This window comes from Metarhizium album, assembly GCF_000804445.1.
Source record: "Metarhizium album ARSEF 1941 chromosome Unknown scaffold_20, whole genome shotgun sequence".
NCBI classification, from domain to species: Eukaryota; Fungi; Ascomycota; class Sordariomycetes; order Hypocreales; family Clavicipitaceae; genus Metarhizium; species Metarhizium album.
Genome location: NW_024467594.1, coordinates 279,855 through 307,243, shown reverse-complemented (window position 1 = coordinate 307,243; position 27,389 = coordinate 279,855). Strand labels below are relative to the sequence as shown.

The 27,389-nt window shown below is 55.0% G+C and overlaps 6 protein-coding genes across 6 annotated transcripts; 3 read left to right on the top strand and 3 right to left on the bottom strand.

Moving 5' to 3' along the window:
- Positions 1-6: 6 nt before the first annotated feature.
- On the top strand, positions 7-8,478 carry MAM_06397 (Ribonuclease H-like protein; the record flags this gene model as incomplete). The annotated part of the gene is made up of 8 exons (XM_040825195.1): positions 7-2,530; positions 2,599-7,242; positions 7,443-7,759; positions 7,831-7,893; positions 7,953-7,985; positions 8,057-8,098; positions 8,157-8,195; positions 8,263-8,478. 8 exons carry the CDS (start codon positions 7-9, stop codon positions 8,476-8,478), a joined length of 7,878 nt encoding a protein of 2,625 aa, XP_040676851.1.
- A 1,015-nt stretch (positions 8,479-9,493) lies between these two features.
- MAM_06396 (oligosaccharide translocation protein RFT1) lies at positions 9,494-11,293 on the top strand (the record flags this gene model as incomplete). The annotated part of the gene is made up of 2 exons (XM_040825194.1): positions 9,494-11,151; positions 11,227-11,293. 2 exons carry the CDS (start codon positions 9,494-9,496, stop codon positions 11,291-11,293), a joined length of 1,725 nt encoding a protein of 574 aa, XP_040676850.1.
- A 2,321-nt stretch (positions 11,294-13,614) lies between these two features.
- On the top strand, positions 13,615-16,879 carry MAM_06395 (uncharacterized protein; the record flags this gene model as incomplete). The annotated part of the gene is made up of 3 exons (XM_040825193.1): positions 13,615-13,683; positions 13,745-14,573; positions 16,530-16,879. 3 exons carry the CDS (start codon positions 13,615-13,617, stop codon positions 16,877-16,879), a joined length of 1,248 nt encoding a protein of 415 aa, XP_040676849.1.
- An 830-nt stretch (positions 16,880-17,709) lies between these two features.
- Positions 17,710-19,013, bottom strand: MAM_06394 (sorbitol dehydrogenase; the record flags this gene model as incomplete). Its single annotated transcript, XM_040825192.1, has 3 exons — positions 17,710-17,852; positions 17,930-17,970; positions 18,037-19,013. 3 exons carry the CDS (start codon positions 19,011-19,013, stop codon positions 17,710-17,712), a joined length of 1,161 nt encoding a protein of 386 aa, XP_040676848.1.
- A 4,421-nt stretch (positions 19,014-23,434) lies between these two features.
- Positions 23,435-23,767, bottom strand: MAM_06393 (uncharacterized protein; the record flags this gene model as incomplete). The annotated part of the gene is made up of 1 exon (XM_040825191.1): positions 23,435-23,767. One exon carries the CDS (start codon positions 23,765-23,767, stop codon positions 23,435-23,437), a length of 333 nt encoding a protein of 110 aa, XP_040676847.1.
- Positions 23,768-26,662: 2,895 nt separating this feature from the next.
- MAM_06392 (uncharacterized protein) lies at positions 26,663-27,260 on the bottom strand (the record flags this gene model as incomplete). The annotated part of the gene is made up of 2 exons (XM_040825190.1): positions 26,663-26,918; positions 26,986-27,260. The coding sequence occupies 2 exons, from the start codon at positions 27,258-27,260 to the stop codon at positions 26,663-26,665; spliced, it is 531 nt and encodes a 176-aa protein (XP_040676846.1).
- Between the last annotated feature and the right edge of the window lie 129 nt (positions 27,261-27,389).

The window sequence follows — 27,389 nt, the reverse complement described above, 5'->3', positions numbered from 1 at the left end:
GAAACCATGGATACCCTGTGCTCTTATCCCATGGGAGGGATGGGAGGAATTTCCTTTGCTGGACATCCTAAGGATGGACCTGCCCAAGACTACGTGGATTACTGCAATGCCATGGCAGCCCTGGCAAGAGTACCAGAACATGTGGAAACTTTGGCACGGGTACATTTCACCCATGGATTGAGAGGAAGGGCGGCGACATGGTATGAGGACCTGGACCATGATGAACGAAGGTGGGACGTTCTGTCGGCCAGGTTTGTCGAAAAGTTTTCCAACCCAGACCCATACATGGAAGTGGCCACAAGACGGGAAGTTTTCTGCTTTGCCAGGGAGAAGGGAGAATCGTTGACAGCTTACATCCAAAGAGCTGAGAACCTGGCGTCGAAGGTGAAGACAGACACAAGACAGATATTGCTCACCAACTTCGTCACCCATCTGGCCGATGGGGAAACAGATGCCAGGCTGCAGGAGCGAGTGTCTGACCGTCTGTTTGCTTCGGACAAATGGACACAGGGGATGGCAGCCAAGAACCTAACAATGGCAGACCTCAAGATAATCTTGTATGATTGTCGTTCATCTGCTTCGGAAAAGATCGCGAGACAATATGGGGAATCGATCCCAGCTGTTAGCTTGGACCCAATACGCGCATTGATGGACCATCAAGTGAAACGAGACGAACAATGGGCAGAACAACAAGCAAAGAGAGACGAGAAGATGTACGAATTGATCAAACAATTGGAAGCGTTCCGGGTTGCACAAAACGGTTCTGAGTCAACAAGACCATATGGACAATATGGGAGGTCTGGCTACAACAACCAGAACACCGACCGACAGATGGGAGGGAATTACACAAACTCGTACAACAACAACAACAATAATCCCAGGAAAGAAGTCCCATCGTTGCCGGCCCCAGGAACATCAGGTCCCAAAAATGACATGCAGAGGGATCCAGATTTCTTCTGGTGTTTTTCGTGCGGCGAATGGGGACATATGGGATACAGTTGCAGGAATCGGGACAAATGTTCGCCAGAGAAGTTCGAGGAACGACGTGAACAATGGCAACAGAACTCGCTCCAGATGAAGAGGGACAGACGTCGGGAACTCGACACAAGGATGCAATCAAACTACATCGGCGACATGGGCTGGAACCAACAAGACGCAATCCCACCTCCAGGATACGCGCTCAAGAAACAATCGACACAACCTCCACTCCAAACGTGCACAATGGACTTTCAGAACTACAGGCCGCCACGTGTCGAAGAAATGGACAACATGATGGAATCGATGGACTCTGTTAATGCCGCCACGCGGAACAAAGGCAAAGCCAGAGAAACCCCAGACCCACGGGGGCCATCAGGCAAAGTGACAAAACCATCTCAACGACCGGGAGTCCATTTTGATGGCCAGACCCGGGAAAGAGTGGAAGAGCTTCTGGATTCTGGTACATTGGAGGAACAATCTGGAACGGACGTTGTACGATCCCAACCATCTCAACAAATGCCACCAGTCCCAGAAATGACTTCTGAGGAATTCGAACGGCTCAGACCAATGATGCGATCACATTTGGAAAGGATGGGAGACAGACCCCATGGCACTCTTCCAGACCCATTGGTGGGACCAGCTCCGTTGGTGCCACATTCGGAGGAGGTTCAAATGAAAGAAGCCCCACCCCCAACAAAAACGCCTGCTAAACGAAGGTTGGAACTGGAGAAGATCCGGGCGACAGAGGAGTATCAAGTTCCAGCCTTTGACTTGGGAAAACAGATGAGAGACACAAGGCTTAGCATCAGCGTTCTACAACTCCTCCAACTCGCTCCCATTTTGCGACAACAGATGACACACTTGATGCAATGTCGCAAGAGACTGAAGAGCGACGCGGCAAAAGCAGTGGTGAACAGTCTCATTGCACCCTTCCAGGACATCATGGGACCTGAACAACCAACTGGAGCACCAGCGGTCCTGGGATACACCAATCTGGTAGCCTACAACGATGTGGCAAAACCAGACGGACAAGTTGCGTCCACGCTGGGATATGTCGTGGCGTACTTGGAAGGGTATCAGTCAGGTTCAGTGCTGGTGGATGGAGGATCAAGCGTGGAACTGATCAGCCATCGTTTCGTGACAAAACACAAAATCCCATCAGTGCAATTGAGAGGAAGCAAACCAATCCGGATGGCAAACGACACTGAACACTACATCACAGCATGCACGTACATCAACACTGTGGTGGGAGGAATTTTGGCGCTGGTGAAGTTCTACATCATGGACGCTCAACAAGACTGGGAAGTCCTTCTGGGAAAGACGTGGTTGCGTCGCATGTGTGCAGTCGAATACCATGGGGAAGAGAAACTAACCATCACTGGAGCTGGAGGACAGACACAAACCATCCCATTGTACCCATGTCCGGACATGTTTGTGCAGACTCACTCTGAACAACTTCCCATGAGAACTGAGCCAGACGAAACTGTGGAGTTCGTGGAGGATGATCGGGAAATCATTGAAGAAGTGGAGGAGATTCTCAAAGGACTTAACGGTGAAGTTTGCAGGCGAGTGGGAAAAATGGAGTCTGGAATTCTGGAATCGAAAAAATAACGACCGCAGGTAGTCAGACTGGCGACTATCTGCGGGAGTTGATGGTCGTGGACGACGATTGCGAGTCAGCGAATGGGGGGAACGAGACGAACACGAACCGATCGAGACCAGACACGAGGCAAAACTTGCCAGAACAACATGTTAATCAGTATAGTGTAGATGAATTGCGCGATCATTACGATCGAACAGCGAAGACCGGACGATCACGATCCACGGGCGAGACGAGACTGAAAGATGTCAAAAAGTCGCGACCCACGGACGAGACAAATTCGCGAGCTGTCCCTTGGGACGTAAACACCTACAGATTATCCCCAAACAATTACCAGACAGGAATGAAACTACCATTACCGTACTTACACGCTCAACCTGTGAAACGAGTTAACATGGTCTGGAACATTACATGGGACCAAGTGACGCGACGCATGGCCGCTTGGGATCGAAGATCCCAAAACTCAAATTCATGCCATTGTCTGAATGAAATCACAAACCACCAATGGTTGGAACAGAGGGATGGGTGTGACCGACAAATTGGCTGGTGCAAAGGCAACAAACACAATGAACACCATGACCGAGATGATGGACATGATCGACAAATTGGCTGGTGCGAAAACAATGGACACTATGAACACCATGACCGAGACGATGGTTGTAATGATGATTGCCAGACGGATCGAATTGAAACCCTTGCAGGGGGAAAAGATGACGATACGGACGAAGAGGACTCAGAAGAACTGGCACTGAACTTGCTGGACATACTGAAGGGAGGAATCAACATGAAGGAACCGGACGAACTGTGGGAAGACACATCGAGACAGACCGATCAACAGATTTGTATGGGAAAACAGGAAATCAAGGGGTCCCCCTTGACAAACCGAATTTCACATACAAATCGAACATTGGTCCTCCCTGGGAATGGAGATGGACATGGCACCGCTCATCTGGAGAGCATGGGAACAAGACGGACGGACGGACACCATACAGACAACCTCGGACAAGGTGGGAGGTCAATTTGTATGGGGATTTCAGCTTTTAAGGCTGACCCCTGGGAAAATGAAAATCCCCATACAAAATCGAATTTCTCCAACTCAACCGAGGGGACGAGGTCTGGCGGAAACTACTTGATGGGATTCCATGGTGTCATGGACCACACTGTCTGTGCAGACACGTCCGGACATGATGGAGACGAAGGGTTCCGACCACACTTGGGAATTGAATCTGGTGCACTCTGCGATGAAACTGGATCAACAATTGCATCGTGGAGGAGTCATTTGTGGGAGGAATTGAGACATGGAATTCCGCTGGAGGATTGTTGTGGTGTCGCCGTCGACGATCATGATGATGGGAAGCGGGGCCGAAATCATGGTGGGGCGGTTGGTCCGAGAAGAAAAAGTGGGGAATGGGTGGACGCGCACGGACGCGGACCCACCCCACTTTGTATGGGGAAATCGGAAATCAAGGCCTACCCCTTAAGATTCCGAAATCTCCATACAAATCGTCCATTGACCGGTCAGCGCCACGAAGCCATAGTTTCATGGTTTGAAAACTCCCGCATCACACTTGGAGACTTGGCGGGGGACGACAACCAACGCCACATGATCATGAGGTTGTGTTACACCTTTAAAGATTGTTTTGTCACTGGTCTTGAAGACATTCGCACCACCGATTTATTGCAACACCACATCCCATTGATTCCTGGTGCACTTCCTGGCAAGCGCAAACAATATCGGTACAGCGGATTACATCGAGAATTCGCGCGCAAAGTTTTTCCTGCCATGGAGAAGGCAGGAATAATCCAGCGAGGGGATTCAGCATGGGTTGCACCAACACTGTTTGTGGACAAACCTGGTTCGAAGGAACTTCGAGTGGTGCATGACTATCGCGACATCAACAGCAAAACCATCAAAGCGGGGTACCCATGTCACAACATGGAAGCAGATTTGAATTCGGTACATTGTGGGCGCTCCTCAATTTTCTCCCAAGCTGATGCTTCCAATGGGTTTTGGGCTATACAGATTGCTCCGATGGACAAACACAAGACGGCATTCACAGGGCCAAATGGCATGTACTACTACAACAATATGCCCCAAGGTTTGACAGGGTCCCCAGCCACTTACGCCAGGTTTGGGGACACAGCGTTCGGACATCTGTTCTTCCAGGACGGAACTGAGATGGAGTCAATTTTGGGATACATGGAGGACATCCACACTTCATTCTCCATCTACGTGGACGACCATCACGTAGGGTCGGAGAACTGGGAAGATCATTTTAACTTCCTTTGGAAAAGATACTTCCCAAGAGTGGCATGGGCTCCAATTGGTCTTAGCGGACGGAAGACGAAACTCTTTTCGTCGAGTGTGGATTGTGTTGGTTATTCTCTGGAAGATGGGAAAATTAGACCAGCCCGCAAACACAGGGAACGTTTTGCATTGTTGGCAGAACACTTCAGACAGAACCCGCCAAAGTCGTGGAACGAAATCCTGGTCCTTATCTATTTGACACCATTTTTGAGGAAATTCATACCAGGCAGGGCGGATCTGGTCTCGACAATCAAGAAGGTGTTTTTCCATGGAATGTCCAAGACCACAAGGCTGGGAAGGGAATCCATACAATGTCAGGAGGTCCCACGGGATGACCCAACATGGACACCAGAGGCTCAGGCCGCGCTCCTAAAAATCTGCGACAGCATTCAGACGAATGCGACATTTGGGGCGCGTCCTGGGACACAGTTCCATATGGCGACCGACGCTTCCGACACTGGAACGGGAGGAGTCCTGTTCCAATTGGAGGACACAGAACCTGGCACTCCAGTCACTGATGCCAATTTCTCGAAGACCAGAATCATCATGTGGATGTCCCACAAGCTGACCGACTCGGAAAAGAGGTACACTATGCCAGAGAAAGAAATGTTTGCCATTGTGGTGGGATTGAAGGAGACACAATGGTTAGTGGGGGGATCACCATTCGCTTTGAAAGTGTATACCGATCACAAAGGCATTATCGACTCTATGGCCAACCTTGGGGAGGTACATGGAAAGGTGGCGCGATGGATTGACATTCTGCAGGAGTCAAATGTGGAGTACATCCATCGCGCCAACACTACCAAGATCATGAAGATTGCGGACGGGATGTCGAGAATGCCAGACAACTTGAAATCAGATCCTCCATGGGTGAAGAGGAGAATGGGCGTGGAAGTTGTCCCAGCTACGACAGAACATCCGGTGCAGGTTTCAATGAATGTCGCGGACACGGACAATGGAGAATGGATACTGCCGGAAGGAAGTCCACAAGACGAAGACAAAACTCAAGAATTGACGGACAAACTTGAGAAATGGTTTAAATCTCAATGGTATGGAGAGGTGCTCACTGCCATGGTTTACGGACACCAAGCCATACCTACAGAACGAAGAAAGCTCATCCGACGTCGATCATTGAGGTACAGAGTCTTCCGTCAGACACTTTATTATCTGGAACAGGACGAGTCATTAGCAGAATGTGTCATGACGGAGGAGGTGCCAATGAAGATGCAGAAAGCCCATGACGCGTCTGGACACTTCGGACCAGAAATCACCATGCAAAAATTGAGGGGACGTTTCTTCTGGCCAGACAGAACAAGGGACGTGGAAGCATATTGCTTGTCATGTCTGGTATGCCAACAAACAGGGAGACGCTTACCAAGAGCCGATCCTAAAACAATCACTATTTTGGAGCCATGGGCTTTGGTGGCCATGGATTATTTGGGACCGATCACCCCAATAGCCCAGAATGGAGACATGTACGTGTTGGTGGTCGTCGACTACATGACGCGATTTGTTATGGCTCAATCCCATCGCGAAGCAACGGGAAGTGTGGTCACAGAAACTTGGGACAAATGCTGGGGTTCAATCATGGGATGGCCGAGGAAGATCTATTGTGACAATGGATCCCATTTCAAGAATTTGAACTTTGAAGCCATGACACAAAAACATGGGACAAAAATCACGTTTGGACCAATCTCCCACCCATCGACCACGGGGTTGGCCGAGCGCAATGTGAGACTCATCAAAAACCAATTGATGAAATGGGCGACAGAGAGAAATGGAGTCTCATTGGAAGCATGGAATCAAGCACTCCCGACAGTGGTGGTAAATCTCAACAACAGACACATGTCTACTGTGGGGACCAGTCCAGCGATGGCAATGTTGGGTTTCGAACCATACTCACGACATGAAAACATGGAGGACGAGGTCGTTGAGAGCTTCCAAGATGGGACAAATTGTGTCGAAGAATTGGAACGGGAGACAAACCTGATGCGAATCGACTCCCGAGAAGAAGGGAGAGAACGTGTTCGCACCAGGAAGACAGAAGCCATGAACGACAACAATCTGCGGAAGATTCCTCGATCATTTCGTGTGGGAGACGTTGTGTGGGAGAAACTGGACAAAGAAAATAAACTCAAAGGGAAGTTCCAGAGGACATGGGGAAATCTTTCGACGATTGTCAGAGTGGTGTCGTCGGTGTCATATGAAGTTGAGTCCATGGGGGGTGGAGCGACACGAAAAGTCCATGTCGATGACCTGAAGCAATACATCCCTCGACAGGAGCGACTGAAACCACCCAGGCTCAATTATTGGGACGTGGCAGATTGGGATTTGACACAATTGGAAGCCGATAATGGTTAATGTAATTGGTATCATTAAATTGGTATTGGTGTTGGTGTTGGGGTCAACACCAGTTTCCCTCCCCCCTGGGTTGTTAAGGGGAAAAGTGGAGTGAGTCATATGACCTAGGGAAATGAGGGGCATTAATACGGGGAGAACTTAGTCACGAAAACCTAGACAGAACAAGCATCAATACTACCTAATGCCCATCGAAAGCATTACACGACCATGTACGTGATCAGCCCGCCGGCCATGACATGACATGCGAAGGCGTCACTGGGGGCAAAGTCGGCAACGGTGGAGAGAGTCGTCGACGATCGAATTATTATATGAATGGGACCGGCGCCCGCGCTCAGCGACATGTTGAGCCTGAATCAACACCAAAGCATCCTCCTTTCCAACTTTCCAAACAAAGCATCCATTTCGTCGTCAAGACCCTCGCCCTCGCCAAGATGAAGTACGCCCAGCTTGCATTCGCTACCCTCTCTGGCTTTGCTCTGGCCCAGAGAGTGCTGCCTGACTCGGAGCCCACGGTACGCGGACCAGTCTGCCGTTGAGAAACCCATGTCAAGTTTAGCAAACCCGCCAACGCTTACGGATATAGACGCGACAAGAAATTTCCAGGACATTCTTTGGCCACAACATTGTCCGTTGCAGATCTGAGAATGTAAGCACGCGCACGAATTCCCCTCGGCGAGAGAATCAGCTAACGCGTGGCCAAAACAGGGCGGTGTGTCCTGCGATGCCGAGCGGGTTCCCGTGAGTCCCGTCTCTGGACTGTCTGCGCTGTGCCTCCCTCGTGATTCACCAATCTGACTACGCTGATGCAGAGAACCGATGAGCTCCTCAAATTCTGCCAGAGTAACGGCGGAGTAAGTATCGCTCCGCAAACGTAGGAAGGACAGTGGCTGACGATACGGGCAATCTTAGTGCAAGAATTGCCAGGCATCCACTGATGGCTTTACTGGCGTAAGTCTTCTGTCGCAGGAGGAAACTTTTGTACTGCCGTTTTGGCCTCTAATCCTTTGAGAATTAGGACGTCACGATACGCTGCCAATATACCTCCCGAAAAGACTTTGGCCCGCTGGTAGACAGCAAGATTAAGGAGAAGTGCCCGACGAACAAGTTGGATGAATGTAACAGCTTTAAGGAGAGGTGCATGAGACATTATGGACGGGGGCCGCGGTTCGAAGAATCAAACGCAGAGAGCGTTGCCTCTTGCGTTCGACGGCTGGTTCAGGCTGGTCAATAAGCTTCGAGCTTTGGCCCGTCACATGGCCTCGATTGAAGTCCAGCTGGCCGATCACCTGGGCGACATCAACTTGAGTCCTCGCCCGCGTCGCGTGGCGACAGACAGCCTGTCAAAGGGCAAATCTCGCATTCACATTCAGATACGTGGGCTATAGATTCAACATCTCAAATAGCTCTCATAAATCTATAGATCTAATATATATATATATATATACATTTGCACCTCTTACCCATTTCATAACACAGCCACGTGCTTGCGTACCCGCAGCACGGAGTCGACGCTTACCTCGTCCGTTGTCGCCGCACACCCTTCCCGTGACATGCGGAGATTTTCTACTCGGCAAAGTAGGTTGTGGACTCGCCATTTTTCCAACTCAACTATAAAACTTATTCAGCCAAGCTGCTTTGATCGCCATCTGCTATCCATGACCATGAAAATGAACTCCTCTACCCCATACAATGATATCGCCATCTCTAAGCCGCCACGGCTGACAGTCGGCAAATCAACGCTCGCGGGCATACCACGTGACACGGCTACGATGCAGTACTATCAATTCAATAAAATGTCCAGCGTGCGGTAAGGGGGGCCCAATTTCTCTCTATTCTCGTAGATGGACTGGTGTCAGTCACCCAGGCAGTTGCTAACCCTAACCCTAACCCACCCCCTCCGCACCAAGGCTCGGTGCGGATCAAGGTTCTTCCCGAACATTCCGCCAGCTTAACGGTGGCAGACGCGGAAGCTCCAAAGTTCAACATCAACAGCCATTGACTCGATGCTTGACCATCTCGGTACGTCGGCAGTATCCCGACTTTGTTGATTTTTCACAGACGACTCTGGGAATGAACCATCCAAGTCGTTGCACTCGGCAATAGGGGCAATATTCGCCCCCAACGGATGAGTGCCCAAACCCCGTCTGTCGACTTGACCCATCCACGGTGTCTTCAACAATCAACACCCTCGTCACTCATTCGCGATTCGCTGCCCAGCATTCTCAGTCTCGCTGGTCCGCGCTAGCATGGCATCGGCACTCAAGTATGGAGCGAGCCATGATGCCGGCCATGCCTCTCGGTCGTCCCCCTCTCAGCCGAGCCGTCCGTCGTTGGTCAAAGGCGCCTCCCTCCTCATCCTGTTGCAGCTGATATCCCGCCTCGTCAGCTTTACAGCTAGTCAGCTCCTCCTGCGCTTCCTTACGCCGCGGCTCGTGGGCCTCTCTAGCCAACTCGAGGTGTATTACTTGTCGGTTCTTTTCTTCGCCAGAGAGAGTCTCCGCGTTGCAATCCAGCGCCAGGGTAGCAGCAACGCGGAATCGTCCCCAAGCGACAACCAGGAGCAGCTGCTAAAGACAAGACGTCGCGACAGCCAGGCAGTCGTCAACTTGGGCTATCTAGCCATTGTACTCGGGCTGTTCGTCAGCACTGGCCTGGGATGGATGTACCTCGCCTACGCCAACGAGTCGGTTTTGGAAACGCCACATCTCGTCTCCTCACTCCGTCTGTACGGCCTGGCCGCCATGGTGGAACTGCTGTCCGAGCCGTGCTTCGTCCTCATGCAAAGGCGCTTGCGGTTCGGCACCCGCGCCACGGCCGAGTCAGCCGCCACTCTCCTGCGCTGCCTGGCCGTGTTTGGATCTACCGTGTTGGCGTCGCGGCGGGGCCTGGATCTCGGCGTCCTCCCCTTTGCACTCGGCCAAGTCACCTACGGCGTGTCATTGCTGCTGGTTTACCTCGTCTCTGGCTACCGTCTCGCGGCCTCGATTGGCTTTACGCTGTTTCCGAGGGCCGTTGCGGCCGACGGCGGGTCCCGCGCAAACTACATATGGTCATACTTTGACAGACGGACCATGACGCTCGCCAGTAGAATGATGGTCCAAAGCATCGTCAAGCACCTCCTCACACAGGGGGATACCCTTCTCATCTCTGCGCTCTCCACACCCGAAGTGCAGGGCGTGTACGCCATGGCCAGCAACTACGGCGGGCTGTTGGCCCGGATGCTTCTCCAGCCCGTGGAGGAGAGCAGTCGGAGCTACTTCTCGCGACTGCTGGTGGCTGCGTCTGCAGGAAAGGAAGCGCGCGACACCAAACCCACGGCGGCGGTTCAAGAGGCCAAGAAAAACCTGCAAACTCTTCTGAGGCTGTACACCCTCCTGTCGGCCGTGGCAGTAGGCCTCGGTCCGTCTGCCGCGCCGCCCCTGCTCTCCGTCGTCGCGGGGAGACGGTGGACAGACAATGGCGCCGGAGACGTCTTGGGTTTCTACTGCTTCTACATCCCCTTTTTGGCCCTCAACGGAATCACCGAGTCGTTCATCGCATCCGTTGCCTCCGAGACCGAGGTCCAGCGGCAGTCGATGTGGATGGGGGCATTTTCCGTCGCCTTTGCCGTCGCCGCATTCGTCTGCATGCGTGTCTTTCCCCTCGGCGCACAGGGTCTCGTACTCGCAAACATTATCAACATGTCTTGTCGTGTGGTTTGGAGCTGGGCCTTCATCAGAGCGTACTTTGGCCGGCACGGATCAGACATCACCATCAGGAGCATAGTGCCTGGCCGTATGGCTGTCGTGACGCTGTCGACGTTGGTTGCCGCGCACTGGCTTCGCGCGCCGGATGAGCCGGACACGAATCCAGTCATGACGCTCGCCAAAGTGGCGGGCCTGGCCGTGCCATTCCTCCTGACAATGTATGTATGCTTGCCCGCAGGTCGCAAAGACTTGTCACTGCGCGCTCATTCGCCCCATTCTGACCAGCTCCATAGGGTACTTCTCCAGAGGGATTTCCTGATGGAGTGCTTTCGCGCCATTCGGGAGCAGAAAATATCTTAATAGCGCCGATGCCGCTGTAAAATAAATCAGTAGTTACGCAACTTTCGAATACACAAAAGATCTCCATGCCCTGCCATGCAGTCACGCTCAAGCAACGTACGTGCCGTAGAACACGCACGCCAAGCTCAGCTGCGAACGAGTACAAGTTCATCCTTTATCCAAAGGAGTCGCACAAATGGCTTGATACTATTCATGATCATCTTGAATGATGTGTTATGAATGCTCTGGAAAAGTCTCTTGCACAGGTCAACGAGCAGGGAGCATTTGGCGGCAGAAGCGGAAGGGCAAGTCGAAAAAGAGCTAAAGTTGGCCACGGAAGATCAATTAGGTCGGCAGATGGGTTGGCTGCCATTGAGCCCGTGTTCTTGGGAGCCCAGGTATTCTTCACACTTCCCCAACTCGACTGGCATGGCGCACGAACTGCAGAGTCATCATCACAGACTGGACGCACAAGGCCGTCGATGGCAAATACGGTGTGTCTAGATGTAGACCTCTCCTTTGATGTAGATGGAATGGAGAGGACTACTGCGCGACCCGAGCAAGTGGAACGGGATGCCGAATGTGCCCGCCATGGGGAGCACCCGGACGAGCCACGGTCCCAACTCAAGTCGCACGCACGCTGCCGTCAACGATGGCCAGAGAGTCAGCAGCCTTGGCGATTCCCATCAGGCTGGCGAGAGAACGGCACGGCCGTCGACAGCGCATTTGAAGCTCCGAGGCGGGAGGCGGGAGGCGGGAGGCGGACCGCATACCGGGCATCCGCACCGGCATCGGCATGGGGGCAACCACGGCCACGGGCGGATTGGGAGACTACACGGGCCCCCTTACGAGGTCGTCGGGAGAGCGGTCCGGGTCGGCCAGCGCGTCCGGGACTCGAGGGTCGGCGGCCGCGTCGACGTCGGCGCCCAGGTCTGGGCCTGCCTCGCGTGCCACCTCTGCAGGGACGGCAACGAAAACTACTGCCCGAGGCTCGTGGACACGTACAATGCCCATTGCCCGGTATCCTGACGGCAGCTGGGCGCGGACTTCCACATGTTCGGCATCCCGGACAAGCCGCTTCCAGAATTGTGGCGGGGCTCCCAAGCTGACAGGGAGTCATCTTGGAAATCGCCAGGAAAACGGACGCGCTCCTGAAGCTGGCCGCCGATGAGGGCGTGAAGCCATGAGTCGAGCTTGCACCCATCTCGGAGGAGAGCTGCGGAGAGGCCTTTCAGAGGCAGAAAGAGGGCAAGTTTGGGTGCCGATGCACGCTCACTGACCCTGACAAGGCGTTTGGGAGGGCCGAGCCCAGGCGGTCGACTTGTGTCATGGGCGACTAGCGTGATTGGGGATCACCTGGTTGCACGAATAGTTCCGGTTTCGGGCCCGGGGCCAGCCTCTCATCGGAAGACGAGTGGTATCGTCCTGGCTAGTGTCGGGGAAATGGAACGAGTGACGTCCTAGGCTTGCCTAGCAGACCAGCCCTTGCTCGTCAAAGAATACACTTTGGCCGGTGCTCATTGCTTCCACGCCGCAGTCCCTGGCGGCACCACGTGGCATTCGAGGCAGCCATGGTCAAAGACGACTCCACGGCAGGCAACTGTGCTAGGTACGGGAAGAGTAAAGCCAGCCGCCGTGTATACTTCTGGCAACTTTGGAGCACACGTTCGCGCCTCAAAAGTGTTGCGCCTTTGCCCCGAGCAGCCGCGATGGCTGTCCTTGTCCTCGGGCTCCGTTCACATGGCCAGTATAAGAATGTTTGCGCAAGACTGTCGTGGCCCAACGTAGCTGCCTGGCAGTACGCAACACGACATCTCCTTGCGTGGATCGCTTCCCCCTCGCAAGACCAAACAGCTCAGCCGCAGCCTTCTTGTGCCTGGCGAGGAAAGTTGACTGCTGAGTAATAGATGCATATGCACTTAGCGTGCAATCTCTCATCACATATTCGAGGTCTCGGGTTCTCGAGACGGAAATAATTGCGCGGTACTCCCTCGCTCGTTGGGCTCTAACGACCGGCTTTTGCGCCCGACGATCCATCGCTGACGGCCGCTGATACCAGGGACTACCAAGACTATCAAGTGTTCGTAGGGGTAGGGGCACTCATACGGACGACACCCGTTGACCGGTGCACGACTTGGTCTCCAGCGCTGTCTCGACGTCCTTCCAAGTTCCCGTCCTCCTCGCTCGGGCGTTCCATACGGCCCCGGCCCGCTCTGTCTCGGAGGATGCCTTGGCCTGAAGAATCCTGGCCGCGGTGCTGCTGCGGTCGCCGGTGTCGACCTCAGGTGCCTTTTGGGGGCACCCATTTCCTGCCGCTCGCGAGGTATTTCCCGCCTGTCGAAATGATCTTCGGCCCCGAGGTCGTCTGTGGTCACGGCTGCGGTGACGACCTCAGCGAGATGCCACGAACTGTTCGTGCTCCAATACCGACTCGTTTCACCGTACCAGGCTGATCGTGTACGCCGCGTCTAGATGAACCTCGTAAGCAACCGCAGGGCTCGCTATCTCGCCGAGCACCTAGGCTTTCAATGTCCCTTGGGCGCCCAAGCAGGCGAAGGAAACTGTTTCCGCGATCGCCCCCCGCCCTCTGACCCGGCATATGCTCGGCTCCAAGGCGGGCCGGCCCATCATCATCATCCTACGATATCGACGCACAACGTGCGTGGTAGAAGAGGCGAGACCGTCGTGGCGTTTGGCTTCATCCAAGACGTGGCCGAAGAGTCTGACGGGGAGGAGCCCGGCCCGTGGCAACCGCACATCTTCTACGAGCGCCGCGATGTATCGCACTGGTTTGAAGACGTGACGAGCCCGCAGCCTGACCGCATGCAAACACCACCGCGCAGCACTGCCCGGAGCACGTTTCACCAAAGAGTCCGCCAACGCGGTCACCAGCAGCGGCACCAGACCGCCCCGAGCTCGACGGCGACTTCCGGCGCCGAGAGCGGAGCCAACAGCAGCAGCAGAAGGCGTCCCCGTTTCGCCCGAGGCGTGGACGAGTCCGTGGAGGAGTTCGAGTCTCTGGAAGATTTCGGGTCTGCGGGACACTTCGAGTACGCAGACCATTTGGAGTATGCGGAAGATTTCGATTCTTCGGAAGATTTCGACTCCATAGACGAGCTCGAATCCGTGGAAGATGTCGAGATCGCCGACGCCCCTCCGCCCGCGTCACGGCGAGCGATCAGCGGCTTGGAGCGCAGGACTGTGGACAGGGCCTTCCGCGGGCGGGAGGGCGAGGGCGACATGAACTGCTCCATTTGCACAGACGAGGTGAGGCTGCGCGAAACGGTCACGGTCCTCCCGTGTAAGCACTGGTTCCACGAGAATTGCATCGTTCCGTGGCTGCGGCTGCGTGGCACGTGTCCGATGTGTCGGAACCCGGTTGAGAGCTACTAGGCTTGCTGTGCTGTCCTTGACCGGCCGTCTCGGTTCACACGAGGACCTTGGGAGGCGTGGAGGGCTGATCCAGCTCGTTTGGCCGGAAGACGGTCCGAGTCGTTCAAGCACGCATGTTGTGTTCGAGATCGTCGCAACGACACAGTAACTTGTACTTGATTGACCTGTACATAGCTCCCTGAATTCGGAATCTGTTTCCCACAACGTCGTCCTCGTGCCCGCGCGTCTGCCGCTGCGCCGCCGTACACCACACGCGTGAACCGTCCCGTATCACCAGGACACGCCGAAGCCGAGCCCATCTGTCGATGTTGGAGTTTGACGCGCGACAACAAACCCGCCAACCGCCGGCGCAGAGCCACTCAAATAGCCAACTGGCAAAGAAGCGTTTGGCTCATACGAGAAGCCCGAAATGGCGGGGCTGTGACTTGTGCGCGCCTCGTAAAGAGTAGACCAAGTGAGCTCGTTCAAGAACCTGACGACATTGAATCCGCACAAGCATCTTCCCGCCACCCGCTGCGCGCGTAGCTGCAGGCAAGGTTACACGGCAGATCGTCGTTCGCACGCACACCGGGGAGAATGCACGTCTCGGTTGGACTGGTGAAACAAAAGCTCGGCTTCCCGCTAACCAACAGGTCTGTATGACGAGACGAGTTGGACATTAGAGACATTGATCCGAAGGCCGCTATTGCTCGCAGCTCAACGGTGAGCCCAATGAGCACGCTGACGGTTGAGCCGTCCAGCCATCCAGCCATCCAGCCATCCATCGGCGTCCTCTGCCGCAACCACACGGGACCCTCGCCCCCGACGACATGTGTACTTCAACACTTGACGGATGCTCGGGTGTCGTGCGACGAGCACGTTCGACTGGCCCGCAGAGCGGCGACTATCCTCGAGCTGCGCCCTAGAGCCTAGTAATACCCGACTGCGCGTCCCAGTCGACGTCTCACACAGTCCATGTCCTCGAAACACGGAGGGACGTCCACGTCGGCAGCGACGAGGCCTCCTGCCTTCCCTTGCGCTCGACGGCCCTGGCCTGATGGCAGCGTGCTGGCCAAGAGCATTCGGACCGGCAGCTCTATTCCGCGTTTCTTCCGTGCCACGCCAGACCTGATGTCCAGCCGGCGGGAGCATATGCGGCTGCGGAATCGACGGAGCGCGGCCGGCCAGTCGACTCGGGTTGCCGCACCTCCGTCTGTCAAGTATTAGTAGAGTCGTCAGGGGCAGGATTTCCGTGATAACGGGTGTGCTGAAGACACGGTTGGACAAGGAGCTCTGTCGTGACTGGGCTGCACCGTCTGGGTGCCTGGGCCGGCTCTATCGACCCGCGCTTTGCATTCGTTTTGCTTCTTGGTTGCAATCTATCACGTCGGCCTGACTTGACATCTGCCGGCATTCGCGCCCTCTCCTGCGCGCGACTCGAAATGACAAAAGATTGCAGTGAGTTTGTGCCAGAGAATGGGCGGACGAATTACCAAGAATCCAGTACCGACATGTATCTTCTTCGCCTCGGCAGCGCAGTCGCAACGGTATATAAAAACTGCCCGGCCCCGGCCACGTCGGACGTCCCGACTCCTGATATGCCTGGCCTACACCATCATTCCGTCACGGCGCTCCCAATAGCACACCATTGACTGCATCGCGATTTTCGCAAAAGGCACTCCTAGCAATGCGCTTTGTCCAAGGCGCCGCCCTTGGCCTCGGTCTCCCCGACCTAGCCCTCAGCCAAGTCCAATTCCAGCCCTTCCGCTTCTGTCCCAATGATCTCGCCTGCCCCGGGACCAAGCCGCAGTGCACGCACGACATGGAGGCGGAACCGTCTAGTGCCTCGGGCCGAGCCGTCATCATGGGCTCTGCGTCGACGCAGGGACCAAGCTCTGCTCTGACGGCAGGACGATTTGCCCGGGTGCCAAGTCCCAGTGCACCGTCGACGTCAGCGTCTACGTCGACCAGAGCGGCGGCGCCGTCAGCAGGCCCGTCTGCTGCGCTCCTGGCCAGAAGGCCCTCAATGGCGCCTGCTTCGACGGCAGAGCCACGCTCGTGCCGTGCTACCAGAACGGTCGTGTGCCGTACGATTGGACCGAGGGCTACTACTGCGCGTGGAGCGCAGGCAACGACGACTCCAGGTGCTGCAAGCTGGACGAGTACTACAAGGGCAATGCGCGTGTCAAGAAGCCACGAGCCGGATGCTGTGGGAGCCATGTCGGGGAACCATGATCTTATCTGAGATGCTGCATGTAGCATTGTGGAAAGAACGGTGGACGAGTACAGCCAAGGGTCCTAGGTCACAGCCTTCCTTTTTCACATGTCAGATAATTGCTTTCATCGTCCTTGGTAACAGCTCTGACCTCTGGCGGCCCACGAATTGAACCCTGGGGGCCGCAGGGCCCCTTGCAGAAACTTAACATGAAGAGAATAGCATTCTTTTCTTCTCTCTCATCCGTCAGTCTTTGCCCCGAGCCAGGGCAAATCTGAGACTTACAGCCACCAATCGCTGGGATGTGATGAGGCTTGCGAGAAGCATCAAGACTGATGGAAAGAAGTGCCGGACAAGGCTCGCAACCGAGGTGAACTGGGAAACCCCATACCCTTGCCTATACAGTTGCACGTGCCGGAATGCTTTCCTCCAGTCGTCCTTGATAATGACGACAACTGGTCTCCTCTGTCGGGATGCAGACTCATTCGTAGGTTGCGAGTGTAAACATCTTTTTATCATGGCTCATCCCCATCCGCATATTCCTCGGTCCATGCCAAGCTATCTCAAATCCTAATTCGTAAGTCATTAGTTGCCAGTCACAGACATATTCCCAATTAGACGAGACGGGCGTGAACTCAACAGCTCACCAATTGTTCGTGGTTGACACAATGACAACTTCGCGACATGGGATCGTCCTCAAGATATATTAATCATTCATTGAAATTAAAAAGGGATTATTTGTAGGTGCTAAAACTCTTGTACAAGGCCTGAAACCTCGGTTCCTCTGTCTTTGATAGGTGTACAATTCAAAATAAAAAGGGCCATACGTCGTCATTGGCCAGCGATTCGTTTACTCCGTGGACAGCCCGGCACCAACATCGACAAGAATCTTGACCTGGTTGTCTTTGTCATTAATCAGAGCGTGGAACCCTTCTTCGACGACCTGGTCTAGCTTGATGGTTTTGGTTATCATGCTGGCAGGTTTAATCTTGCCTGTTGGAAATAAAGCGTTAGCTTTTCTGGCTGAGGTGGTTAAGCAGCAAGCAGCAAGCGTGATACACATTACATACCAGTCGAGATTGCGTCCAAAACTGCCTCAAAGTCTCCGAGGCTGTAAGTGGCGCTTTATTTTGATCGTTAGATGACGCATCAATGCGCTAATGGGGGGAGTACTCACACTCCCATGTATCCTCTCTCGCGGAAAACAAGTCCATTCATGGCCAAGTTGGCTCGCTTTTCCCACACAGCGATATTGATCAGGGTGCCTCGAGCTTTCAATGCGTCAAACGCAGTATCGAGGGCAGCTTGAGCACCCGCAGCATCAAAAGCAACGTCTGCTCCGAGGCCACCAGTGAATTCCTCCACTTTTGCCACCACATTCTCATTGATGGGGTCAATGACGTGGTGTGCTCCGAAGTTGATGGCGAAGTCCCTGCGTTTGCTGCTGACTTCAGTAACGATGATGTTCTTGCAGCCGCGTCCGACCAAGACCTGCACGACGGCCAGGCCGATGGGGCCAGCACCAAGGATCAAGACACTGTCGGTCTCTTTGAATGGCGAAATGTCCACGGCATGCCAGCCAACAGCAAGAGGCTCAACGAGGGCGCCCTCCTGGAGTGAAACGTTGTCGGGAAGCTTTTTAACACAAGAGCCGGGGACAACCATGGTCTCGCACAAGCCACCACCCCATCCACTGAGACCGACAAAGCCGTTCTGGTCACAGCAGTTCTCGAGTCCTCTGACGCACGAGCGACAATCTCCATCGTAGATGATGGGCTGAACACAGACACGGTCTCCAGGCTTGACAGACTCGACGCCTTGACCAACCTCCTGGACAATGCCGGAGAACTCATGGCCGAGTGTGAGGGGAAAGGTCTCGTTGGTGATGGGATGCGGGTTCTCAGGCTTGGGGATCAGGTTGGCACCGCCAAGATACTCGTGCAAGTCGGATCCGCAGATTCCACAGAACTTGGGGGCAATTTTGACCTTGCCAGGACCGACTTTGGGGGCAACAATGGTGTCGAGACGAATGTCACGTTTGCCATGGAAGCGAACTGCCTTCATGGTCGGCTGAGGAGGGGATGCTGAGGCAGCTGTCGCGCGGATGGTGCCGACCAGAGTAGTGCTGTCGGCGGTTGCCGTCGTGGTTGCCATTGTAAATGGTCGATTATGGCGTGTGCTGAGATGCAGTCGAGCCTGGACTGCAGCGCAGCGTAGACGGACTGAGGGGTCAACAAATACACACAGAGCAGAGTGTGGCTGGCTATTTGAGGAATCTCGATGTGTCGGGACATGGATGGTGGAGGGAGTCGACGGCTCCGCGGTGAGAAAGATGCTCGGTCAGACCTAATCCGAAGGCAGAAAAGCCAACCAGCCAAGACGAGATGGATGCATTCATGGCTCGAGATGGAGAGTGGATGCACCTCGACGGGTTTGCACTGCACTTGAGCTTGAGTTTGTTTGGGCTTGGGCCAGTGAGCAGCCATCGATGGAGGCCGATAGCCGTCGTACCCCGTACTCGGCACGGTGGCCAGCTGTGACGGCCAGCTCAGCTGCGGGCAGCTGCGGGCAGCTACGGGCAGCCGCGGGCAGCCGTGGTCCCGTCAAGTGCACTGGCCGGGTTATTTGTTCGCGACGATCAGAGGCGGGAACAGCCGGCTAGCGTCTGCAGGTGTCGACGGCTGGTGCTGCCGTCCCAACCTCAGGCGCAGAGACGCATGTCATGTACTCCGTACGGACGGACGGTTTGCTGCAGGACCCGCCGGCGGGCCCTCGCCCAGAGTCCCGCCCCACCGACGGCGCGGACGTTGCCAGGCAGTGCGCGCAGAAAGCAGGCAAGGAAACAGCTACCCCGCAGATTCCGGGGAAGCTTGAGGCTCGAGTTACCTGTTTGGGTAATACGGTCATGACGCGCCCGCACGCGCCTCCCTGCCTGGAAGCCTGCCCCTGCCATCTTGTCCTTGCCCACGTCCACAACTCCGCCCGCACGGCATCGCGCTCCAGACTTGAGGCGACATCCAGACCACTTGACCATTTCCAGTTCCGAGTACTAATGGGTACTCGACTCGGCTCACAGTCTCAGATCGAAATATACCCGCCGCTTCCCCCGTCGGGTTTCCTAGTTGGGGACAGCCTGTCCGACTCTTTTCGCTCGCAACCAGGAGCGCAACAGCGCAACGTCGCCGCGTCGCACCAAGCATCAACCAGACCCTTCTACATCTGCGCATTCTCCATATTAGGCTCGACTCGCAAGCTTCCGCCCCTGGTGCCTCCATCCAGATTGTCGCCGAGGGGTGCAAACGCATATCGCCGCTCACACGCTTTGCATGCGGACCACGATCCAACTCCACCATGGTTTTTTACCTACGCGACTGTAGTCTGTTGGTGTCCAACACATTCCGGACTAATTCCCCCTTGCTAGGCTAACTGTTTCGCCCCACTAGCTACGGGTTCTTACTACGCTAACCGGTCGTCTCTGCCCATCGCCGACGAGACCGAACCCGTAATCTGCGATATTCCAATTTCACATCAGTCACGAGACTGCTGGATCCCCCTAGCAGCGGCCCACGTTGACGGATTCCTGGACCGCCTCCGGAATCATGCATGGTCAGCCGTGCAAGCAGTCACTCGTCTTCATGTGCCCAAGTTGACGTTCACGCGGCCTACCATGGCGTTTCCAGTCTTGCCTTGCGCAGACTGCTGCTACTGAAAAAGTATCCAATCGGTCAGTCTGCTCGGCATGACGTGTCCAAAGACAGCAAGCCAGCAGGGCATTGTTTGTCATTTCCCATGCTGCGGAGGACTCTCCCTGGCCATTGGCTAGGCTCTGGACAAACAGCACAGAGATGCTTCGTCTTCACTGCATCCTGCATTTGCTGGCGTCTGGGACTTGAAGACCAATTTTCCAGGCAACTTCAGGTGCGTTGATCCGGTTCTGCCCCAAGCACCATCAGTAAACAAACGCACATGGTTTTTTACAGTCGGCGGACGGCCGAGCCATCTTCAGGGAGAATAGATCGGCAACGTTGAGAGCTATCGGCTAAATAATGCGGGTGGTTTTTATGTCATTTCGTTTGGCAAGAATCAGCACGGTAGATGGCTAACTTGTTAACTACATTGTGCTTGCACCACCTCGCCGTGTGCCTGCGCCAGCCAACACATGCAGATAGAGGCATTTTGACCCCTGGCGCAGAAGCACACTCCAAGTCTGCGAAGTGGAAGCAAAACTGCAAGCGGGCGGCAAGCACACGGCAACTACCCGGCGGGTTCTTGAGACGAGCGGGATGGCAAGGGGCTCTGTGCGTTGTGTTGGGCATCGACGCACATGTAAGTACGTATGAATGAGTTGGCTGCGAGGCATGTGTCTCACGTTTCACGCTGTTCCTGTCTGCTTTTGTTGCCTCTAACCTGCCTGTCTCGAAAAGCTGGTGGTCCTTTCCGGCTGCGACAAGGGGAGACTGGAGCACCATGCTCGCTCGCCGGAAGCACCGAGGTTCACGATGGCGCGTACCTGGGTATTGATTGGTAGGGGCTATGCCATCCGTTGTCTTGCAGGTTGCGCTTCGTGAACTGGGCGGCGGCCCGCGGCTTGCTGCCCGGCAGAGACGGCTACAGATGGATTCGCATTGCTGCAGCAGGCGCAGCAGCAGGTCAAGGAGTGCAGTGTCGTGCAGTCTGCTGTTTTCGGCTCCCGGTTACCACTTGGGCCGAGCGCCGCTGCATAGAATGAGTGCACAGGCGAGCAAGCAGTGTAGACAAGCTGTTGGCCGGCATCATACATGTATTCATTGTGCGGTGCCCAAGCTCTACGTGATGTGCCGTCCTAAGCGGCCCCGGGCTGGTTTTTCCATCTTGTCAAGCCTTGTTGCTGACCAAACGCAATTGCTTGTCCGGATTTTCCGCCCATGCAAAAGTTCGCATGGCCTCTTCTTTACTCGACTTGCGGCTAGGTGCTCTGCAGCCGGCTGGCAAGATTAAAGAGGCTGCCCCCTCAAAAAAAAACAATTTAGTCATCAGCCTTCTTGCGATAACGCTATCTTTCTATTCCCTACGCGACGACGTCTTGATATTCCAGCCACCGGCGTACGGCCGATCATGTCGCCTTAACACGTAGGCCGGGCCACTGCTTGCGAAGGCAACGGCTTCGCGATGCGCTCAAAGTACTCGGTGGGCGCCACAAAAGACGCCAACCTCAAAACCAATTCCTGAAAATGAGATGCCTACAATGTGTGGATGGGCGACTTCGGGGCCCAAGACACCAGAGTGATCCGTTTGGCCTTGGTTTGCTCGTCTATTGCGGGCTCGTCTCCTGCCCAGTTCGCCGAGGGCAGGGGCGGAGACGTTGAGCCTAATGTCACCTGATATCACAGTCTTAGCTGCCAAATAACGCGTCAACTTGCAAACAGGCGAGGCTCACAGGAGTTAAGAGTCAGAGCGGTGTTTACGTGGCGCCGAGCCTCGGAATCCTGGAAAGTCGGGGCTCTAGGGCATTTACGGGATTTCCGTCGACACCGATAGGTATGCCGTACAGACTTCCCAGAATGGACGGCTGAGCATCGGCTCTGCAGTCAATTCGATTTTTGTGCACTGCATGGCATGCAGACGGAATCGTGGCTCGGGTTCATCGTATGCAGACGGGGGGCGCCTGTCGTGGGATCGCGCAAATGGGAAATTCGTTCCCAAGCCAGCTTCATTCGTCTCGCGGCTCGTATGGGGCGTACGCCACGTGCTTCGATGGCAGCCTCTGCTTCGATTGGTCAATTGCGATGGGTCATGAAGCTCCCCACATTCTCGACGCACCGCTTACGGCTCATCAGTCATGTGACTAATGTCAGTCATGTGACTCACGTGACTCTTGTCAGTTACGACCAGTCGGTTTGGCGTGGCAACGCAGAATCAGGCAGCTTGCCGAATTGCCTCTACAAAATGATGAGCGTATAATGTACGTACGTATCCGCACCCGTAACCGGAAAAAGCGTCCACAGGTAAATGACAGGCTGCAGCAGCTCCGAGGGTTCAAAATCAAGAAAGATTGCCGCAGGCTCAGCAGCCCTACAGTCAGTCCCACGGGCAGGGGGCGGGTCCAAACGCCAGGGCCGGGCAAAGCTTGGACCTGGGATATCGGCTGTCACCAGTGACCACGGCTTCCTTGGTTTACGTCATACGGACCCTCAGCCTGAGCGGCGGCCGAGAGACGAGGGTAGGCATGGCGTGTGGACAGTGGACAATGGGCATGTATCTACAGCGAGTGTCCCTCGGCCCGGGTGTTGAGGGAACAGGGAATATGACAACCACGTACTCCGTACTCCGTACTTGAAACAAATTTGTCCGTGCCAGGCCCGCGGGTCAAGTACGCGGACTGTGGTGTGGTGTAACACAAGACATACATGTGTACCGTCACCGAGATGCGAGCCTACACGGCCGAGCGGGTAATGACAAAAAGGTGTACGAAACTAGCTTGTATTATTCTATCATACAAGCGAAGAAAAAATCATGCCCGACTGTCCTCGCGGCAGCCACAGCCGTGTAGGCAATCCGATTCCCAATCCGACGCGTATCTGAGCCCCCTCCCACCCTCAGGCGGGCCCGGCAAGCAAGGCGTGAGCTGACCGGTGACTGTCGCGAATCACGCTATTGTCGCAGGGGATGGGCTCGAGAGCGCTCTGCGGGTTCGCCGTGTACTTGATGTGGTCGGTGGCGAGCTCTAAGCCGAGATTGCCGGCACCGGGGCACGAGCCCGGAGCAGACGTGGCAGATCCGGTAGATGCAAGCCCGGAGTTGGTGCCCGGGGACGGCGCCAGGCCGGGGAGGCCGCCGCCGAACGGCAGGCCGGGGAACTGCGGCACGGGAGCAGCCAGGCCCATCTGGGCGGCGGGCAGAGCCAGGGCAGCGGCCAGGGAGAATCTCATCTTGGAATAGTTGAATCAGACTAGACAAGTTACTCGAGGTGTAAGAAGAAAAGCCCGACGGTTGTCGTTGGGAACCACAGGCCAGCTGTCGAATTCAATAGATACGCCGAAGAAGAAAAGAGGCGGGTCGAGTTGACAAGGCGACGCTGCTTCCGCGTCAGGAGAGCATGTGAGAGACGGTAGGACAAGGAGAGGACTGGTTACCGAACGACGACTGGCCAAGACACGAGCGGAAAACAGAAGCATTTATACACGTCCTCAGCCCGGCGCGGTGCCATTGATGCCATCCTCATGCGGCTCGGCCGCCGGGGTTCGTGCTCTTGCGTCGCGGGCAACCGAAATGCGAAACAGGAGCCGACGGGCGTGAAGATGGCTACCTGACGCTCTGGGCGCATTGGCCGCTGCGTACGGAGTGTCGGGCGTCGCATCTTCCATCTTCACACGTGGTGGGCGAAACCGCCGTCCGCATCGGCAGAGTTGGTGATTTTGTTTCAAAGCTCTCGTCCAGGATCCACACCCCAGGTCGTTGCCGCGGTTCCGTCTGCCGGCTACGCCTTGTTCCGGGAGCCACAGCGCTGACCATTGTAGTTGACCTGACCTGACCTTTCCTAATTAGGCAGTATATATCCCGGAGTTAACCCAAACACCTAACCTTAACCCTTACCCTAACTAGTGCTTTTAAAACTAAGGCTCCCACTAAATTCTCCACTAGCAATGGTCAGGTCACCTCAGGTAGGCGAGCAATGGTCGGGTCATCTACACTCTCGAACTGAACTGTCACTCACTGGCCTGCGTTTCATTGTCAATTGCTCGGTACCCCACCACGCTATACTTAATAACTATTAACTAGTATTCTCTTCTCTCGCCTTGCCTCTAGTGTAGCTACTGTATAGTATCATAAGTAGAGGCAATGCAGTGCAAGGAAGAAGGTCTTTATATTAGTTTATATTTTAGAGACAGTCTTAAGCTAGTATAGTAGTGCTATAGACTAGAGGCTGAAAAGTTTTCATTTTTATTTTTTAGTAATTAATATAATAAAATATATATAATAGTAATTTCTTTAGTTTTTATATATGTTTTTGCTGTAAGTAGTATTTGCTATTAACAATATATATACAAGTATAGAAAGCTAGCTACTAGACTAAATTTAGATAGTAGTGAGGCGATAGTAGCCCCAATAGCAATTTTAGTAGCCCCAATAGCAATAGCCTGGTTGTGAGTCGTGACCCGTGACGGCGCGGAGGCGGGGACTCGGGGAGTCGCCATCTCACCTTGCCCGAGGAACGGCGACATCAAGCCAAAGGCGCCGAGTACCTCATGTGTAGACGGAACCCGCCGGATCGTGGACACGGCTCGCACCAAGATTGGCGAACAGCTCATCCGCGAGGCATGATGGTCATGGTGGTGCTAGAGATCCACGGCCAGCCAGGACTGTAATGTACCATGGATGCCCAAGTTGATGCACAAGTTTGAGCCCTTCAAGCTGGGATAGGCAGGACGCGATTGTTCGCTGCCACGGCAAAATGATACAAGATGAAAGGCGTAGCCTCGGCTAAGAGAGGTTTATCAGCCCTCTACGTCCATCGTTGGGCCGACGCGGCCTCAAGCTGCTTGTTTCCAGGCAAGCCAGATACCGGGCAACTGACAAACGCGCGACGATGGAAACTACGAGACCGCTTGCTAGATCTACAGCGGTTGGGCGTCATCACAGGACAAGACGGAATGAGGAGAATAGCACGATGGGCCCGTGGACAGTTGGACGGCGTGCTTCAACGGGCGTCATGGAGGCCCAAGGCTGACTCGCTGAGCACTGGGCGGCATGTATAGAAACAGAAACCGTGGACAACGCACCGGCTATCCAACCATGCTCCTGTATCGAGAGGCCAGCTTCTCAACTGGATAGAGTACCCAATGGCCGACGCGGCCGGGAACTGGGTCGTTCATTCGGCGTCAAAAGGCGGCACCGACTTCATCATGCTGATACACACAACGCTGCCAGTCTACCACTACTTCTTTTTCTTCTTTTTTTTTCTGGACATCAGACTCGAGGCAGGCGACTGCTAAATCGGCTACATGTACGGTCTGCCGCCAGTCTTCTACTACGGTACCGGCCTACAGACCTCGTGCCCGCTTCTCGCAACAACATGCCCCGGACAAACGGTCTGGCAACCGGCCTAGGCATTGCTCTCGCCGTCATTTTAGGGCTCGCAGCGCGTCTGCTGAGGAGGCAGATACTCTCATACGGGAACAATGCAGCCCGCGCCTCGCGACGACGCCTCAACATTGTCAAGCCGACACTCGAGGCTCCGCCCCTGTTGCCAAGCCATGTCCACGACACCGCAGTGGCGTCAAGCTCACACAACAGGTGCTGCTATATCTGCACCGGGCCGTTTGTGCATGGAATCCAGTTACGCAAGCTTCCCTGCGGGCATGAGTTTGACAGGAGATGCATCGACGCGTGGCTGCTCAAGCACCCTGCTACTTGCCCGGTCTGGTGCGTATTTGACCATCCAGCCCACGGCTAGAATCATCGGCCGTCTTCTTCGCGGCCCAGTTTCTAACTCCAATCAGCCGACAGACAGTCACCACAGCCCCTCTGGAGCTTCGTGAAAAGTTGCCCACGTCGCCACGGCCAACCTTTTTCCCGCGCGGCCGATAGAGGGCGGGGGAGGGCCGGCGCGAGCGTTGCGTGAATATTGTGCCAGTCTCCATCATCCCTTGGAGACCCAGTCTGGCAAGTTTATCAAACCACGATGGATACGAGAGCGAGACGGCAGAGAACCCCCCAAGTATAATGGCAATCGATTAGAGTCGCACGAACCAGTCAGTATATACAACGCCTTGAAACGTCGCCCTTGCAGTGCCCGCGCAAACAAAACTCGGCATGCCTGTGCGTCATATGCCAACCATTTCGTCTTGCGTACACGGGCCCTGATGGAGCAAGCTGTACTTGAAGCTCTGCCTGTCCTTGATTTGAAAGGTCACCGAAACCGTGTCCGCAGCACTCGGATACCTAGTTAGATGGCCATGCTCCGTCAGATCAGCCGTGTCTGCTGCGATGAGCAGCCCGTACTTGCCGCCTTGGATCCACGCCTCGTCACGCCCCTTGTACAGGCTTATGTGCGCCAGCCCGCTGATGAAGAGGACGTATCTTTGCGTGCGGCCCGGTCAGTCCAGTCAGTCTGGCGCAAGACTGTGAGGAGCTTTGAAGCACGTACTGAAAGGCCGGAGCATGGTGGAATCCGCCGTCAAACCTGGCGGGAATCACGCTGTACGACCCATTCGCCAGCTCTCCCAGCGACAGCTGCAAGGAGCCCGAGATGCCGGCTTCTGTGGTCTGCTTGAACGGGTTTGCGAGCCTCCAGCATTCAAGCGTCGATTCGCCATGGGCGGCTGTGACGGCCGTGAGGTTGAGGAACGGCGTGGTGAGAGGGCTGAGCTGCGCCGCGGCAGGGAGGGCAAAACCGACCGTGATCAGGCGAGGAAGCAACATGTCAGCGCGAAGACCACGCACACGGTTCCGCGGGATGTAAAACCTTCAATCAATGCCGTGTTCATGTGCTGGTGCTCGAGGTGGGGGAGTCTCAAGCGCTCAGGCAGCGCCGTGAGCACTTTGTGTGCA